Below are 18340 nucleotides of genomic sequence, written 5' to 3'. Positions count from 1 at the left end.
CATCTTATTTATTCATAAATCATTCCTATTAGACACAAAATGATGACATGGCAAAAAGAGTGTGTTCCACTCTCCTTGAGCGCGTGTAGCTATTAAAAATCTTATTTTTTTTTCTTTTTGTTTTCCAACTTATATACTTTAATTTTTTTAAATAAAATAAAATAAAATGAAAAAACTTGTCTTCTTCTTCAATGCAGTCATCCTCTAAGTACTCTTGCGTCCCTTTCTCTAACTCTTTTTTATTTTTCTTTTGCTTTTACCTTAATTTTTAAAAGTTAATAGATCTAAAACTCAAATGTTGTAGCAAAGCTTCATTTTTTTTACAAAAATAATATTAATTGATTATTCTTTTAAGCAAAAGTCGTTATTTATTTTAAGATAATTATGGTAGCAAGTGATTAAAGAAAATTCAAAATGGGTGAAAAGCTTTACAATGGCATCAAATTTTGACGAAGAAGAACATGGATGGGGGTTGATAAAATAATTTGTTTTTTTCTTTAATTTTTTTTTCTAATTGCCACGTGCCATCATTTTATTAGTCTATCTGTTATGTATTTGTGTTTGAGACAAACGCACTTATGTCTTCCCACAAATTTTCATTTTGTGTTTAATAAATATAAATTTGTTAAGATTAAAGTGTTCAATAGGTACTGTCCTAAGTTAAGGTGTCCAACTGAAATGTGCGGACAACTTTAAGGGCTTGTGTATGACTTAGGCCTTGAAGTAAAGATCCATCACGAAACTCTGACAAATAAATCAAAATAAGGAGTTGAACTTCAAAATTGGAGACAATGTTGAAACATACATGGTTGATAACTGGTGTAGTTTGGTGCTGTGGGTTCTCATCTCCATATGGATCAGCAGCACACAAATGTTATGTGCAATTCAAATTCTATGTGATCTCACACGAAAGTACCACTCAAGAATCGATGGTTTACTACAGCTTCCGCGATTGGCCTCCCACGGTAGTCACGATTTAGCATTGCCTGCATAGTTTGAAGTAATACTATGAAGGAACTTAAAGCACTCTGCCTCATAGTCACGGTGCTTCATGCAGTTGCAGACTCAAAAAAAGTAAAATGGAACAAGAAAATATTGGTTGCAGTATTTGAGAATGTTCAACCTGTAGTAACTCCCAGCCAGCACCATCTCCTAGATCAAGAAACTTGACAGCTTCTAGCAGGCGATCATCAGCAGAACAATATCTGAAAAATATAAGAATGAAGAGTCTTGATAAGAACTGATGATGTATGTGTGTTTAGTCGACTCGAGAAGGTGGGAAATGTACAATGACAAAACAAAGTCAAATAAAAAATCTCTCAACTGGAATCAAACCTAAATAGGGGTTATACTTAAGGGGCTACTAGCAAAATTCACTAGACCACAGTAACGTCTTTTTGCACTTTATTGTCATCTCTCTCGCAAACGGGTGGGTTTAGGGGGGACGGGTGCCTTCCAGACCCTACATCTCTACAACTTCTAGCTATGGACTTAACTTTGTCGGCCAATAAAACGTGGTAAACCACATAAACATTGTATGACCTTAAGCCTGTCCAACTTCTGGTCATTTTAGTTTTATTTCAAATCATGCATTCAAAGTGAGGTCTCTTACTCCCTTGCAGCTTGAAGATCAAGTTGAAAAGTATTTTCCAGGAGCCTCTGCAATGAGATGACAGAGGATAATAATTAGCTCCAACCCAAATAAGATCAGAAGATAAAACATTTACATAATTGTACAAGTCACAAACCCGCAATGATATGCTGTCCATGACTCCTGCTTCACAAAATGGAACAAAGGCTAAATAAGCAAAAAGCAGTCCAGCTTCATATCTGCAAATAACACAAGAATTGATATGAGAAACCTAAAACTTTTAACCCAAGGAAAAGCTAATGTACTCGTTGAATGTACATATCATCTGCTATTCCAAAAGCTCTTCTTTCCAAAGGACTAGACGCTCCAGCAACAGATGCCCGTCTCCAAAGTCCTTCTGACAAGATATTAGGACGATCTTCAAGTTGAGAATACCTATAAAGCCAAATGGTTATAACATGCCAATTTTGATAGTCATATAGCTAGCTTCTTATTTTTTTTACTTTCAACACCTTCATTGCCCAAATTATCTGAGAAGAAAAGTTGGCATATGGTAGTCATAAGGGAAACAAGTAATAAAATCAATTAAACTATAGTTGTGTTTCCGTAAAATTGCTCGTCTCTAGTGCCTTGGAAGATACTCTCCTTAAAGAAGTAGCCAGAAACACCTCAAAAGGAATAACAAAAATTTAAACACAGATGAGAAGTAGTTATCAACTATTTTGCATATACTTCACATATCAACCAATCATTGTCAAGCTAAATAGCGTTACAGTCAACTAAAAGGAAAAAAAATGAATATTCAGCTTTTCCAATATTTTAAAAGTAATCTTTAGGTCATCCAAAATCAATAGGGAGGAAAGTGGGGGATCACATGCAGCTTTCAAGATATACATTAATTATTGTTTGTTTCCTCATGATGCTAGTGTTGTCAGTGTGCAAGCTATGTAATGAGGATACCTTACGTCAACAGAAAAGCCGAGATCCCGGAGCCGAGGAATTAGATATGGAGCATCTTTCTCAACAACTGTACTGGTATTTTGCAACAAAATCATGATTCAGATAGAGGTATTAATGTTTAAGGAACAACCCTCCACCGTAGCCCCCAAAAACAGAAGAACCAAATGAAAGGAAAAAGGGAAAGTGGTGGAGGAAACCTACTTTAGGACAACAGATGCAGGACCAAGACTTTGGTGTAATCTGTCATTGTCATGCATATAAGACAGACCTCTCATAGTGCCGTGAAGTAGCCTAACAACGAAATACCTTCTGCGTTTTATGGTCAGATCCAGCTCAAACGGGTTCCACAATCTTTGTTCTCCCCCACCAATCATTTTTGACATATTTTCACTAGTAATTTTAGCATAATCTGCAGCACTATATTTTCCAATATCCCGAAAAGCAAGCCACTAAAAGAGCAAAAGAATCCAGGATGTCATCAGAAACATATGTCAAAAGCAAGAAATTCACATCAGATCTGTTTACAACTGACAGAAAACAGAAACATACCTGCTCCCCCGTTTTTGTTTCAAATCCTCCTAGAAGTGCTTGAATATGTGGACAGATATCTTTGGGGTTGCTCTGTGAAAATTCAAAAAGAAAAGATTCTTATTTGAGGTATTGAACCAAAAGTTATCCAAGAAGGATAACTCCATAAATGCTACAGATTCAACCAAAGAATTATTATATTACTTGAAGGGAAGCATGAGCATTCAGCTCATTCGCAGCCATCATGTCAGCCTCAGTTCCACCAACTTGTCGTCCAGGATATACCTGCATCATATAGCACTTCTGATCATGTAAAAGTTCTATGGGAGAGAGGGAAAGACGATAAAGTGGCTGCTGAAGAAGCTAAGGAGGAAGCTAACATCAAACGTACAGGCTTTGAATTAAACTATTTTGTGTGTCTGTATACTCATATTTTCCTCAAGATCCTACATGTTAAATTCTTAGATGCCAAAAGCATTGCAATGACCGATGAGCATACTTAGAAAGGTAGAACTCAATTCCCAAGAGAAAAGACTGTAAGGAGTAAGATATGTCGAAGAGTATGAATGCGGGAGAAGATGAATCTCACTAATAGGGAAGTCGAACAAGGTTAAGCAAGGATCAACAAGAGTTCCCATAAACATTCGACAGTGGGATAGATTCCCAAGTAACAACATTCACTTGTATATATGTTATCCTACTAGGTATAGTAGCATGAGCACTGTTACAAGAAGTAGAAGCAAAGCAGTAATGACAAAATAACCTGAAAATTTATGTCACCGAATCATCACTTGAAAGCAAGTAATCTCAGCAGTGCAATGGTTATTAAGCTAAAGAAAGAGTTCCAAATTCAAGACAGACTACAAAAATAACAGCATGGAAAGAACAGCAATGGAAATCACCTTAAAAATAACCCGAGTTCCTCTAAGTGGACCTTGGGCTACTCTTCCTTCATAAAGCCTGCAAAAGAACTGCGGATGATAATATCAGCAGAAAGAATAATGGTAACAACAAACCACTATTAACTACATTATCCAAATTCAACAATTTAGTAAGCATATCATCCCAAAAAGGAATTTGCACCTGATCTTGACACTTCCTTCTCCAATATCTTGTACTTTAAAGTTCCCTATATCTTCTGATACTGCATAATCCATCGCCATGCCGGATTGAAGCCCCGAGTAACTATAAAAAACAAATCCAAATTAAGAAAATTAAATGGTATGAATTCTAAAAAAGAAAAAGCATCATGAATAGACACAGAGAATTAGAAAGGAAGTGAATGTTACATCTACTAAGTACTATCAACAGTAAGGTGTCAAGTTTAAATTGTAATCATGTAACTGAAAAATCCTGAGGTGGTGTTCTATACAGTATACACTGTTTGGGTTATTGTTACACCTTTGCTTCATCATGTATTATGTTGCATTATATCGTATGTATCGTACACATTTGTTTTAATGAATACACCATTTTGAATAGATTGTAACGTTTTGACATTACATAATGTCTCACATCAATAATTTGAAGATAGACCTACGCAAAAATTAAGGTATGAGGTAAAGAACTATTGTTATAAGATTATTATATAACAAATAAAGACAAAAATGAGAAAAAAAATAAATAAAGTAACACACCATCACAACAAATCTATCGTTTCGCCATTAACTAAGGATCAACAACTATGAATTTAAGGATGCATCGATCAAAATAAATATTGTTTTAAATTAACAAAACAATATAATACAATAGTAACAACTAACAATCCAAACAAGTAAATCAAAGTTTGTGCTAAATTTTTTTACTCTATCAATTATTATAGACAAAAATATAGTTCGAGTTGGAGTGCCTCTCCACCCACTGACCTTGTGACGTTCATGAAGCCATAGCTACCGATAAGCCTCCCAACTTCGAACGAATCGGAATCCGTTATCAAACTAGCAACACACAATCCAACAAAATCACGGCGAGGTCTAATTTTCCTTTTTAAATTCGAATTCAGATTCAGCCTCAAACCAATTCCACAAAATGATGATGAAGAAGACCTAGCAACGAACGAACTTCCACATTTAGAGAGGCAACCTGCTACAGCTCCTCCGACCACCATCGTCTCTCTGAGGTCTAATTGAGCTTCGTTACTGCTACTACAATGGCGTCAATCAATGGATAATGTACTACTGGTACTATGGTAACACGAATGTGAAAAAATTAAAAAGATATAGGACTTCACTGTATTTTTATTTAGTTGTATCCCGTCATAATGAAAAGTTATAATACATAAATATACTACCGTCTTTTTGAATGGTCTAACTTATCGATCATCTCCTAAAATTGATATTACGTTTTATTTAAACATTATTTATTTTTATTTTAGACACTTTAGATAATATTTTATTATGTTATTTGGATACTTTCTTTACAATTATTAAAATATATAATGTATATATAATACACTCATGAATAATGTATAAAATGTTCAATTAAATAACGACATTTATTATTTGGATCCTTTGAGGGGAAACAAAAGGTATACAATAAATTAATGACACGTGTTATTTCTGCCCACATAATTACACAAAAAAATATTTAATCATTAAAAATTATTTCTGCAGTCGTCTCATTTATCTTCTCCAAAATAACTGCTTCTTCCGTTTCAAAATAAATGATCTTTTAATTTTATAATTTTCAATTAAAGTTATGTTAACAATATCAAAATGTCTTTCAATCTTGTGATCTTAAACATGTCATGTAGAAAGTTAAAGTTAAATTATTGCCAAAAAAAAAGAGATCATTCTTTTTTAAACAAACCAAAAAAAAAAAATAGTGTCATTCTTTTTTAAACGAAAAAAGTATTTTGTAAAAACCACCTTATTCATAAAGCATAAAATTTTTAAACTAAAAATCCTAAATCTTTAAATTTGAATTCTTACAAAAAAAAATATTCAATCAGAAATTCTTACCAAAAATCACTGCTTACAAAACAATACATTTTATTACAGAACAATAAAGCTAAATCCTGGATTCGGCTTCTTTCTTAATAAATAACAAAACAGTGAAATTGAATCAAAATTAAATGAAAAATAATAATAAAGCATTTACAGTGAAGCAGAGTTTGAACAATATTAAATTCCTCCAAAAGAAAATTTCATGATTATTTCAATATTTAAATCTTGAAATAAATCCTTTTTTTAATTTTCTATAACATTTGTCATAGATAGAGTTAAACTTTGAAAATGAAGGCTGAAAACAGGAAAGAAGAAGAGAAGAAAAATAATTAAATATTGATTACATAAGCTTTTCACGTGCAATAAACGAGTGTATCACACTCTCTATGATACGTACGCAACAAGTGCCAAAATAACACACTAAAATCTTATTTGATATGTCTAAAATGAATAAACTCTAATTAATGTGTCTAGCTGAAAATTCATGCCAATTTTAGAACATCACCAATGAATTAGGCCATTTTGAATATACACAAACATATATATATATATATATATATATATATATATATATATATATCATATGTGATAAATATAGTACAAATAGATTATCACGTAAAATATAAAATTGTCAAGTAAAATAAATGTATATATTTATTCAATTTTATATAAATTTAATATATAAATTCAAAATCAAAAAGTCAAGATATCAGTCAACTAAATTAAAGAACAAAATTGTTATACTCTCTGTTTCACAATAGTTGTTCACTATTCACTACACTCTTTAAAAAAAACTTAATAAAAAAATTATTTTATTATATCTTCCTTTAAATATAATAAATATAATATATTAAAAAATATACTAGAAAAATAACTAAGATAAATTATGAGCTAAATATAAAATTATTTATAAATTTTATAAAGTAAATAAATATTATTAAATATTTATTTTTAATATAATAGGCAAGTATTATTTGACGAAAGAAATATTATTGTAATAGAAACTAAAAACAGCCGGTGGTTGATAAAAGGAGTAATAAGGAAGTCCATCCAAGAAAGTTTTGATATTCCATAAATTTGAAATTTAAAGTTAAAGAATGGGTAAAACTTAACCGCATCGAATGCTTCAGCACTTGATGAAAAAATTGATGCAATATTTCAACCCAAATTTACCACAAGGAAAAAAAGTAGGAAAAATGAAATTACTATTCACTTTTCAATGTAGAGAGGTGAATAGTAGGTAGTTCTCCAAATTTGGAGAACTACTATTCAAGCTCTAATTTACTTTTTCAATATTTTATTATCATTTTCATTATTTTTCAATTAACATATTCTTTTACATATAGTTTCATTAATTAAATATCTTAATATTCACCATTTTAAATATAATATCATATTTTAAAAAATAGATTATTTAATATGTAGTACTTTAATTTCAGATAAATATATTTTGTTATAATTTTCATCAATAATAAAATTTTATTTTATTACTAATATTCATTATAAAGAATACACTAAATTAAATGATATATGAAAATTTTAATTTAAATACAAGATAATAATACAATACATAACATAATAATTTAAATACAAAATAAAATACAATAATAACATCATAATTAATTCATGATGAAACAAGAATCATATCAAAAAGATATTGAACGAGAATTCAGAGTTTTACGATTATTGCAAGTCCATCACATTTTCGGAGAAAGAAAGTGCATATATTATATTACACAACGTGATAATTGAGGATGAACGTGATCTTAATGCACCAATTCAAGATGTCGTAGAGGCTCCAACTCCAACGACAAAAATGGTGTTAGATGAAAATCACCGATTTGAATAACTTTAAGTTAGACGTAATAAAATTAAAAACAAAATTATTATTTTGAACTCCATAATGCATTATAGAGCATTTATGGGAGCAACATAATAATTTCAAAAATTGAGTGATTATGTAATATTTATGTAATTGTATTTCAATTTTATTTAAGTTTGTTCATTAATTTATATATTATATAATATTCTCGTGCAATTTATGGTATTCAAATTTTTTGAATAAAATATAATAATTAAATAAAAAAATAAATTTTTGTATCACATGAGAATTATATAAAGTAATTATTGATTAAAAAAATAAATTATTTATATCATGAAATAAGAAAATAAAAATAAAATAGAATTAGTAATATAATATTGAAGAGAGAGAGAGAAAAATATTATTTTTTAAGAGTAAAATAGAAAATTGAGTTGGAGTTGATTGTCTGACCAATAAAGAGATAGTTGGTACTGTAGTGACTAATATGACAATTGATAATAGTGAATAGTTGACGGTTTTGATGGTAATGTGTTAATGGCAATGATAAATGTGATGGTAGAGGTGATTGATAGCAAAGATTGCTTATAATGGTGGTCATGTCTGATAATAATGGCAAATGAATACAATTACAATGATGAATGCGTTAGATTTAATAACGTTGTCTAACACTAATTGTTAGTTACGGTGGTGATTCCATTGGTGATTACGATGACAAAGGTGATTGACGATAATTGAGGTAATTAACTATAATAATAATTTTATAATTATGATGATAGAAATAATTAATAATAGTGACTGATAATGTGAATCGAGTGGCAGTGAAAAATTATTCACATAAAATACTTTTTAATAAAGTTAACATTTTAATAATTCAAACCTACTCAAATCAAATAAATATTTAAATTTTACTGTAAACAGATGTACTCGGAATGCAAGTGAGTTTTTCTCAACTCCGTGGGTGCAATAACTAAAATTATACAATATTCGGATGACTACGCAAATACTCACAACTACTAGGCTATTTGAAACAATTTTAATAAACTTAAAGGACGAAGAATTAAATATGTAAAGAATATGCCTCGTTGGCGCAAATCTACCGCTTCAAGACCCTTCTACCGTGCTCCAATTTTCCTATTTCCACCGCTTGGTGTCAGTCACTCAAGTCAGTCCCCACTTCATTCTTCTTTCTCCTTCTACTAGTTGCTTCTGTCCGGATCTCGATACTTCCATTTTCCGCATAATTTTTTTTTTTTTACTTTTCTCTGTATCTGTGTTTATCTGGAGCTTGTGAATCGCTGGATTGAACTGAGAAAGCTGTGCAATTCTGAAGTGGAAAATGGACGGAGTTCATGAGGCTACGGTGGCGGGGAATTTGACGTCACCGCCTTTTCTGAACAAGACGTATGATATGGTGGATGATCCATCGACGGATTCTGTTGTGTCATGGAGTAAGAGTAACAATAGCTTTGTTGTTTTGAATGTGCCGGAGTTTGCTAGAGATATTTTGCCCAAGTATTTCAAGCACAACAACTTCTCCAGCTTCGTCAGGCAGTTGAATACTTATGTTAGTACAATTTTGCTTATATTTTAACTCCTGATTTGCAGTTTTTTTTTCTCAACTAGTCAAATTTGTGCTTCTGCAAAATCATTTTTTGGTTAAGCGTAGGCAATTTTTTTAGGCTAAGCTTTTTTATAATTGAAAATGTTACAGTTCTACTATGCAGCGGTTATTCCTGCTATTTGGAATCAGAATATGCAAATTTTATGTGTGCATGAACTGATTATGAGTTGATATAACATATATAATGTATATAGCAAATTAGGGGTCCTCAACAGTTGTGCAGTTGGTTATTTGACAATTTTCTATAGGAATAGTAGAGTAGTTCAATTTGATAGGTTTATTTCAAGTGTTTTCTGGAAGTGATTTATCAAGGATAAAGGAAATTAGTAGTGCTAATTTTAGAGAAATAATTGCAAAGATGTTACATGTGATATTCTGACTTTAATCTCAATGATTTCAAATTGTGATGGGTCTTTTAGGGGAAACTTAGGATTGATTGAATTGGCTAAGGAGATTATAAACCTCACTATATGAAAATATTTCTGCAGAGAGATGAGGTAAAATTTATCCCATGATTTTACTACTACTCCTCATTCCCTCTGCCCCCTTAGTTGTCTTCTTTATTTTGTTCCTGTGAAGTAGCTTAGTAAATGTACCAAAGGTAGTATTATGTAATAGGTAGGTAGATTAGTTTTAGATCAAATCACAGATTATTCTATGCTTTTGAGCCAAGGCATTTTGTGGCAAAATTTAGTACTGTTTTATTTATGTACATACCGAATCGCCAACATAGTTGATGGATGTGATCCTGCAGTTGAGATGCTCAGGAGTTCCTTAGACCGTTGCTAGGAGATATTGCATAACATGGGTCTTTAGAGTCCAATTGAGTGGACTTCACTACTTTCCAGCCAGAGGTCAGGCTAGACAGTGGTGGAGAGCTTATGCAGAAGCAGGCCAGCAGGTTCACTTTCTCTCAATTGGGCACAATTTGGCTTCTCTTCCTCAGTTTATATTATGCACCAAACAACCAGGCAAAGTTATTTATATTCATACGCCTATTAACCATCCATTTAAAATTTTTGCAAGTAATAGAGCTTGTCAAGTTCTTTTTGAGTAATTGATGGATATAGGGATTTGTTTGTGACCAGAGAGTTTGTGTTTTTTCAGAGTGTAGTGCTGCCATTGTGATGTATTCTGCCTTTTTCTAATATGATATGAAGTCTCCTTGTACCTGCCGGGCAACTGTAATTCTTTTTATAGTTTGCTTTTCCCCTTCATCAATCAGGGTTTCAGGAAAGTTGATCCAGACCGCTGGGAATTTGCGAACGAGGGATTTCTTAGAGGCTACAAACACCTATTGAAGAGTATAAGCAGGCGAAAACCCTCTCAGTTGCAGGGCCATCAACAAACCACCTCCAAAGTACCAAATGCATCTGTTGCATCCTGTGTTGAAGTTGGAAAGTTTGGAATAGAGGAAGAAGTGGAAAGGCTTAAAAGAGATAAGGATGTCCTTATGCAGGAGCTAGTTAAGTTGAGACAGCAGCAGCAGGAGACAGATCACCAATTGGTGATTGTTGGGCAGCGCGTTCAATTAATGGAGAGCAGGCAACAACAAATGATGGCGTTCCTTGCCAAGGCCATGCAGAGCCCTGGCTTTGTAGCTCAACTAGTACATCAACAGAATGGCAATAACAGGCATATTACTGGGCTGAATAAGAAAAGGAGACTTCCTGAACAGGCTGAAGAAAATGTTGCGTGCAAGCCTGTCAATGCTTTGCAAGATGGACAGGTAGTCAGGTATCAACCTTCAATGACGGAAGCTGCAAAAGCGTTGCTGCAGCAGATTTTGAGAATAAATGCATCTGGGAGGCTGGACAACCGATTAAACACAAATGGCGGCTGTTTGACTAATAATCCCCTCCCGCCTAAAAATTCTCTAGGCAGTAGCGGTGCATCCAGTTGTATTTCCAGTGTTACCCTCTCCAAAGTACTGTCAACTTCTTCACAGCCTAATCCAATATCAGATTCTGGATTTCCATTCAACTCTTGTTCATCCATCATATCTGAGACCCAATCATCCACTACTGTGGTTCCTGGGGAGGCCAACATTCCCATATTACCTGAAGCTGATGCATTGAACTCTCAGACAGTCCATGATTTGCCTGAATTTTCTCATACTCTTGGAGTAACTGACCTTAATATGTCTGAGACTGGAAATGTACCAGATATGGACACAACGAAATGTATTTTGGATGATTTAACAATGATTGTCTCTGATGAATTTTCGGCTAACACAGATGGGGATGTTTTGCTGGATGATATGCCTAAGCTTCCAGCGATTAATGATATTTTCTGGGACCAGATTCTCTCTGCAACCCCTGCAAGCCCTCTCACTGGGGATACGGATGAGATTGGTTCCTTAGTCGTGGAAGAGGATTTCCTTGGAGTTCAGGAGAGTGATTGGGATAAATTAAAGCATATGCATAATCTTACCGAACAGATGGGGCTACTATCATCGGCTGCCCAAATTTGATGATTGCATGTATTCTTTTGAAAGCTTGCACTGACGCAGGTAAGTCCTCGTCCTCCATTATGAGCTTATTGCTAGCCTATCAGATTACAGATCATGGAAAACTCCTGCTATTCAGGTTGTTTTTCCTCATCATTTCAATTTCCATACAAATAAGTGTCCTTTAGGACCAAAGGTTTCACCATCTATCATATCGGACCTATTGGGTGTATGTGTGACTTAGCTAAAGGAATTTCACTTTCAATATACTGATGTTCGTGGTTGTGCATTTTGGTCAATACCGTGGTGATATCTTGAAAATCTCTTCTTGATATAGTTCTGGTTTCTCTTTCAATGTATAGATATAAGTCATTATGTAATTTGTTAACACCATGTTGGTATCTTCAAAATATCTTTTTGATATAATTCCTGTTTCCCTTTCAATGTATATATATACGTCATTGTGTAATTTGTTAACACCATGTTGGTATCTTGAAAATCTCTTCTTGATATAATTCTTGTTGCTTTGCGGGGTCTAAAACAATTTGTTGATAGTGTGTCTCAGTATACCCATTAATTGGGTGTATCACAAACATCATGAGGTTGCATCGAAAGTCAGTACCGTGTTTTTTTTCCCTTTTGTGCCTTCTGTTGCAACTTCTATTGTTTACTCATATATTTTACTCTCTGCATCATTTTTTTTTTTGGATAAGGTAGGGTATTCTGAATTATTGTGCTACTGCCTTGAGCACGACTGCTGAAGTGTGGTGAACTTCTAGAGGATGTAGAGCAATGAACTCCCCCCCATGTGGTAATATTTTGTCAGGTGGATGCTCTGAACTGGTTCGCATTAAGAAGCTCCTCTTGAAAGACTGTTCTTTAACTACTAATAATATGATGCTCTGTGTAGCCGGTAGCGAAAAGGCGATCCCAAAAGACTAGTTTGATGTATTTTTTTCGGACTTTTTGTGTGTACATTTATCTGGCACAATGGGTTAGTTAAAAAAGAATAGTAAAATGTTCTTTTACTTATTAAGAAATTGAAGAAGGGATGTAAACAAGTTGTTGCAAAGGATCTGTGTGTAACTTTTATTGTTTACAAAATGCAACGATTTCTATGGAAGATGCAAGCAATATGAATGGACTTTATTCTGAGGCTTAGATATTTCAAGCAGCTTCTCCACCATATTATGAAATCCCCTCCCTCCCCCCTCTTTGTTACTTTTTGTTGGTTAATGTTGAATACTTTTTGAACCTTTTGAGTGGGTGAAAATGGTCTTCGAGGTTTGTTTGAATTTCTTTCTTAGCAGTGGAATTGAAGAAATTTAATTTTAGATCGAGCAACTTATGAATTAGGAAGTGTCTTTTACCCTTTTGGGCGTCAGGATGTTGGACTGATGGTTGTTATCAAGTTAAGCTGAGTTATTGTGCACTGAGCAAGTCTTCCCCAAGAACTGTTCTGTTTGGTGCTGAGCGTCTCTACAAATCCACAATATGTGATGGGCTTATATTTACTCTATGTTGACAGAATCCTCCATCAATTAATAAGGTGATTGGGATTGCCTCCGGGGCGTAGCTCGAGTAACAAAAGGTGAATGATTTGTGGCTTAGGTCCTAGGCTTGAGTGACAAAAGGCGGAGGATTTGTGGCTTAGGTCTTAGGTTTGAATCCGCACCATGCAAAGTGAAGTTCAATATTTAAGTGGAGTAGGGTAAAGGGATGGGCTCATTGTGCACCTAGTTTAGAAGGCTATTATGCACCTAATTTAGAAGATAAAAATATGGTGTTTGATATATGTCTGGAAGAATAAGTTGAATGTCTTAGATTTTGCAAAATGACATATTTTGAAGGTTGATATATCGAAATTCAATTGGTCATAAATATCAAAAGTTGTTGCTTTTTTCACAATTTTAAGCTTTCCTTATATAACCTCTATTAACCGAACTTAAATGAAGCTACAACGAAAAAACGATTTCAATAGTAGGATTGGAGCAAAGAGGGAGGTTGAGAGGGAGAAAAAAGAAGCTTGGGATACGTTGATTGATTGAATTGAGGAAAAAAACTTTAAAATTGTGATAGCATTGTTGGGATCGAAATAATAAGCGTTATACAATTAAGGAAAAAATATTTTAGCGTTTAGACGATAAAGAAAAATATAATCAAACCTCATAACAGTGACAATATTTATCTAAAAATATTATGACTGTTATATTGTTATATATTGACATTTGACGCTTAAATCTAGTTTAATTGTTACAAACAAAATATACGAAAAAATAGTTTAATAATTTTGTGCATAAAAAAAAGGAATAGATATGAATATAAATATTAAACAAGATAAACACTAGTAACCTCATATCATATGGATAATATTATAAATTTATAATACAATATGTTACTTCTTTGAAGTTTATTATATGTGCCAATAATGATGATTAACATAAATATTTATACATAATATTTTTTGTAGAAAATATTATTACACTATATTCGGAAAAAGGGAAAATCACTTTAAATTGGTTTTTTCTACAAGGAGTAAAAAGAAAAGAAAAGTTACTTTTGGTTTAGAAAAAAATAATTTATAAGAAGTAAACCTCGAAAAGGAAAACAGCGTGTCCATTTTCCCTATTTCTCTTCTCCCTCTCGCACGTCACTCGTTGACGTTTTTGAAGTACACCACTTTCTCCCTAAAACCCACAACCCTTCTTTTCTCTTCTTCTACGTAACTCATACGCTCAATTTCTACAAATATATTTGCTTCAAATAACTGTATTGTGGTTCTCTGATCTTCTTCTGATTCGATGTCGGTGAGTAGTTCATCATCTCTTTCTGTTTTTTTTTTGTTGTTTTAATAGTTGTTAATTAGTTTGATCTGTTTAGAATATATGAATTACTGTTCTATTGGATTCGATTTGCTTTTGATTGAATTTGTTTTGTTTAATCGAGTTTAGCAGTTTGGCTATGTGTTTGTAATTGTTATCGATTGAAATGCCCTAGATTTTGATTGTTGTAGTGAGGTTAGGGTGTCGGTAGTTGTTATTGCACAGTGATAACCTATTACTTGGATTTGGTAGATAAAATATGTTGCAATGTAGTGCTTCTTATTGTTTTCGAGCATATAGTAGTGGAAGTGTTTAATTCATACGTGAGTGGCTTTTGTTGTTACAAAAGTGGATTGCATTAGAAATGTTGATCAAAATGCTTTTGGAAGATTGTTAGATTCCAGATCATTAGTCTAATTTGTAACCGATGATTGAGAAGCAATAAGGTCCTTTATTGAACGACGAAGTGTATTTTTGGAATAACTTCAATTTATGAATGTATGTTTTTCTTTCTCAAATTTTGCGGTTTTAGTCCGTTACGGTGTTCTGTGGTGGCCTTAGTTATTTATGGATGTATGTTTTTCTTTCTCAAATTTTGCGGTTTTAGTCCGTTACGATGTTCTGTGGTGGCCTTAGTTTCTCATATGAGACATTTTTTATTTATTTATTTTTTGATAACAAGGGAAACCCGCAGCCGCTACCCTTTGGGTTAGGAGAGGTACCCCGCTCGACCCAGAGGGCAAAACCCCTTGCTTTTGCTGGCAAGTNCGGTTTTAGTCCGTTACGGTGTTCTGTGGTGGCCTTAGTTATTTATGGATGTATGTTTTTCTTTCTCAAATTTTGCGGTTTTAGTCCGTTACGATGTTCTGTGGTGGCCTTAGTTTCTCATATGAGACATTTTTTATTTATTTATTTTTTGATAACAAGGGAAACCCGCAGCCGCTACCCTTTGGGTTAGGAGAGGTACCCCGCTCGACCCAGAGGGCAAAACCCCTTGCTTTTGCTGGCAAGTGGTTTCGAACTTGAGACCTCCAACATGGAAGTCCCAAGCCCAAACCACTGGGCCACCCCGAAGGGTTGAGACATTACTTTCTATAGAATGATAAATGGACAAATGAAGATCATTTCTAAAAGATAGACAGTATGTTGGACTGAATATCAAACTGATTTTCTTATGAGAAGAGAAATTCAATATCCTATTCTGTAGTGTGCCGATTATTGACCGAGTTTCAAAATTTGTGCTACTAGCCTCGGGGATTTCATGGTTATAAAAAGAAATTGTATTCAATGGTGGATTTTGATAATATATGGTAACAACCTTTTACAGTTATGACTCTAAGAAGCTTAAGTGTAAATTCCTGAATGCCTCAGGTTTTGCTCCTCCATAACAGTAAGTCCACAAGTGAGAGAAGTCTTGCTTAATGATGGCAAGATTACAGGATTCTCCACTAACCTTCTCAAAAGAAAAAGAAAAATCTACATATAAAATGCATAACCTTTTCCCCTATGTTGTCAAGTCTCTTACTATTCATTTCTTGTTGTTCATCATAATAGGCTAGAACAGTGAAAGTGAGCAATGTTTCTCTGAGTGCATCGGAGCAAGATATCAAGGAGTTCTTTTCATTCTCCGGGGATATTGAATATGTTGAGATGATGAGGTTAGTGCTTGTACTAGAAAGTATTTTCCTTTTTCTCTCCTCCTCTATATGTTTTTGAAATCGGAAATAACCTTCCTTTTGAGAATTTAAAAGCAGTTTTTATCAAAAAAAGAAATTAAATCAGTTGATGCAATATTAGCTCCTTGTTGCATATGTCTTTTATGGATTTATATAAGTTACTTTTCTGGCTATTCTAGTGAGAATGAGCGATCTCAAATTGCATATGTCACATTCAAGGATCTTCAGGGTGCAGAAACTGCAGTTCTTCTTTCTGTAAGTTTACTTTTCTTGTCCTTTGAACTCCTATGTTAAATCTTTACTGTACAAGAATAATAGTTTCCCCTAGTTTAAGTCTTACAGATTTGATGTTGAAAATGCTGGTAAGTTTCGTATTGAATGATTGATTTTAGGGAAGTAAGATATATATTGTCTTTGAATTTCATCGTGTCATTGAGTGCATTTCCGCAAAAGATAATGATTTCCTGATTAAATTCTGTTAGCGTCGTTGGTCAGAAGTGATAAAAGCCCCTTGTCTTCTTATTAAAATATTTTTTATTTATCCTTCTATTGTCTATGACATTTGCTGTTTCATCAAATGAGGCAACGGCAAACAAATTGAGGTTCTTGTTAGAAAATTGTTGTCACTGTTACTTCACTAGGTTGGTGTGTTAGTTCCTTTTGAGGCTTTATGTAGTATCTAGAACTTTTGGCTTTTGTAGTATGTGCTTTGGTCCATCAGCGGTGTTCTATTTTTATTTAGAAAATACACTACTGGCCCTTTATTGTCATTTACACAAGGGATAGGTTTGCATGTTGATTAATAATAGAGGGGTTCCATGCACGTTGTGTTGCTGGTAATAAATTTGATATGCCCTCTAAGAAATGTTGTGGTCTTTCTTTCAGTAGCTTAAGTAAACATTTTGACTGACAGCCGCTTTAAACTTGTAAAACCTTCAAAAATCTAGATACCATTAGAGCTAATTATCCGTGTTGTACTGAACTCTGTACTGCCAGTGGTCCTCTGCATTTCAGCTTATATGCTGGAACCCGGGTATTCATTAGAAGATAAAGGGGAATGTTATGTTCCATGATACAGGCAATTATTTCACTGTTAGAAGTTTGTCACTCTTAAAATGCATGAGCACAAAGAAACCTACAATTCTTTTGAGGGAAAGATGGAGTTTTTCTATCAAAATTCATATTTGGATTTTAGTTGTCAGTGTTTTATTATTTTATATGCCTTATCTTCTTTTTTTTTTAATCACTAGGGAAACTCGTAGCTAGTACCCTTTGGGTGCGCACATGGTATTTACCCTACTATGTAATAGCTTGTAAACCACATAGTAACCCTCACTAGGCAAGCCCGGTTATGGGTGGCAATTTCAATCCATATTAATAAAATGAGTCCATTTTGTTCATATTTAATGGCTTGGATCACTCATATTTTAATTGGTTTAATATGGGTTTCAAATTATTTTAAGAGTCTCTACAAATATGGTCAAAATGGGTTAAATAGGGGTATCTATTTGATCCATATTAAATCACTTATTTTTTTTTTCACTTTCAAACTTAATTGAAAAACAGTTTTTTTTTTTTTTTTTTGTATTTGAAAAACAAAAAAAAATTAGTAGGTTGGTGGAAGGCTGGAGGGGGGGGGTGTAATTTTTTTTTTTGAAAAGCAGAATTTTTTTTTGTTTTTGAAAAAGAAGAAAAAGTTAGGGGTAGGTTGGTGGAAGGTGGGGGGAGGGGGTAAAAAAAAGAATTCTTGCAAAAACAGATTTTTTTTTTTTGAAAAATAAAAAAATTTAGGATAGGTTGGTGGAAGGTGGAGGGGTGGCTGCGGAAGGGGGTAAATTCTTTTTATTTTTGCAAAAACATATCTTATTTTTTGTTTTTGAAAAATAAAAAAAATTTAGGGGGTAGGTTTGTGGAAGGTGGGGGTGG

The 18340-nt window shown here is 33.3% G+C and overlaps 3 protein-coding genes across 5 annotated transcripts in view; 2 read left to right on the top strand and 1 right to left on the bottom strand.

Moving 5' to 3' along the window:
* Positions 1–724: 724 nt before the first annotated feature.
* On the bottom strand, positions 725–5346 carry LOC107012336. Its single transcript, XM_015212151.2, has 12 exons — positions 4945–5346; positions 4163–4264; positions 3982–4039; positions 3284–3364; positions 3101–3172; positions 2753–3000; positions 2552–2623; positions 1910–2026; positions 1749–1830; positions 1613–1659; positions 1124–1205; positions 725–986 (listed from the first exon to the last, which is right to left on the bottom strand). Exons 1-12 carry the CDS (start codon positions 5184–5186, stop codon positions 903–905), a joined length of 1287 nt encoding a protein of 428 aa, XP_015067637.1. The 5' UTR covers positions 5187–5346; the 3' UTR covers positions 725–902.
* Positions 5347–8988: 3642 nt separating this feature from the next.
* Positions 8989–13087, top strand: LOC107014543 (heat stress transcription factor A-1). 3 transcript variants are annotated; one of them, XM_015214482.2, is made up of 3 exons: positions 8990–9410; positions 10693–11979; positions 12634–13087. In XM_015214482.2, the coding sequence occupies exons 1-2, from the start codon at positions 9183–9185 to the stop codon at positions 11938–11940; spliced, it is 1476 nt and encodes a 491-aa protein (XP_015069968.1). In that variant the 5' UTR covers positions 8990–9182; the 3' UTR covers positions 11941–11979; positions 12634–13087. The 3 variants fall into 3 exon arrangements, with proteins under 3 accessions (XP_027770993.1, XP_015069968.1, XP_015069967.1); XM_015214481.2 differs by having other exon boundaries at positions 12630–13087; XM_027915192.1 differs by lacking the exon at positions 12634–13087 and having other exon boundaries at positions 8989–9410; positions 10693–12431.
* Positions 13088–14529: 1442 nt separating this feature from the next.
* Positions 14530–18340, top strand: part of LOC107014544 (binding partner of ACD11 1) — a 6140-nt gene continuing 2329 nt past the window's right edge. The window contains exons 1-3 of the mRNA XM_015214484.2: positions 14530–14723; positions 16293–16396; positions 16594–16669. Of these exons, the coding sequence (XP_015069970.1) occupies positions 14718–14723; positions 16293–16396; positions 16594–16669 (186 nt within the window). The 5' untranslated portion in view covers positions 14530–14717. The remainder of the gene's footprint in view (positions 14724–16292; positions 16397–16593; positions 16670–18340) is intronic.

Source organism: Solanum pennellii, chromosome 3 (genome assembly GCF_001406875.1).
Source record: "Solanum pennellii chromosome 3, SPENNV200".
In the NCBI taxonomy this organism is placed as follows: domain Eukaryota; kingdom Viridiplantae; phylum Streptophyta; class Magnoliopsida; order Solanales; family Solanaceae; genus Solanum; species Solanum pennellii.
This window is presented reverse-complemented; position numbering and strand designations above follow the sequence as displayed.

Bases quoted from the DNA above. Each gene is read 5' to 3' on its own strand.
- LOC107012336 (XM_015212151.2), bottom strand. From the start codon at position 5,186: ATGGTGGTCGGAGGAGCTGTAGCAGGTTGCCTCTCTAAATGTGGAAGT. The intron at 3,365-3,981 runs GTGATTTCCATT...TATATGATGCAG, and splicing joins GAACTCGGGTTATTTTTAAG to GTATATCCTGGACGACAAGT. The intron at 1,206-1,612 runs GTAAGAGACCTC...TATATTTTTCAG, and splicing joins GATCTTCAAGCTGCAAGGGA to ATATTGTTCTGCTGATGATC.
- LOC107014543 (XM_015214482.2), top strand. From the start codon at position 9,183: ATGGACGGAGTTCATGAGGCTACGGTGGCGGGGAATTTGACGTCACCG. The intron at 9,411-10,692 runs GTTAGTACAATT...TTCATCAATCAG, and splicing joins TCAGGCAGTTGAATACTTAT to GGTTTCAGGAAAGTTGATCC.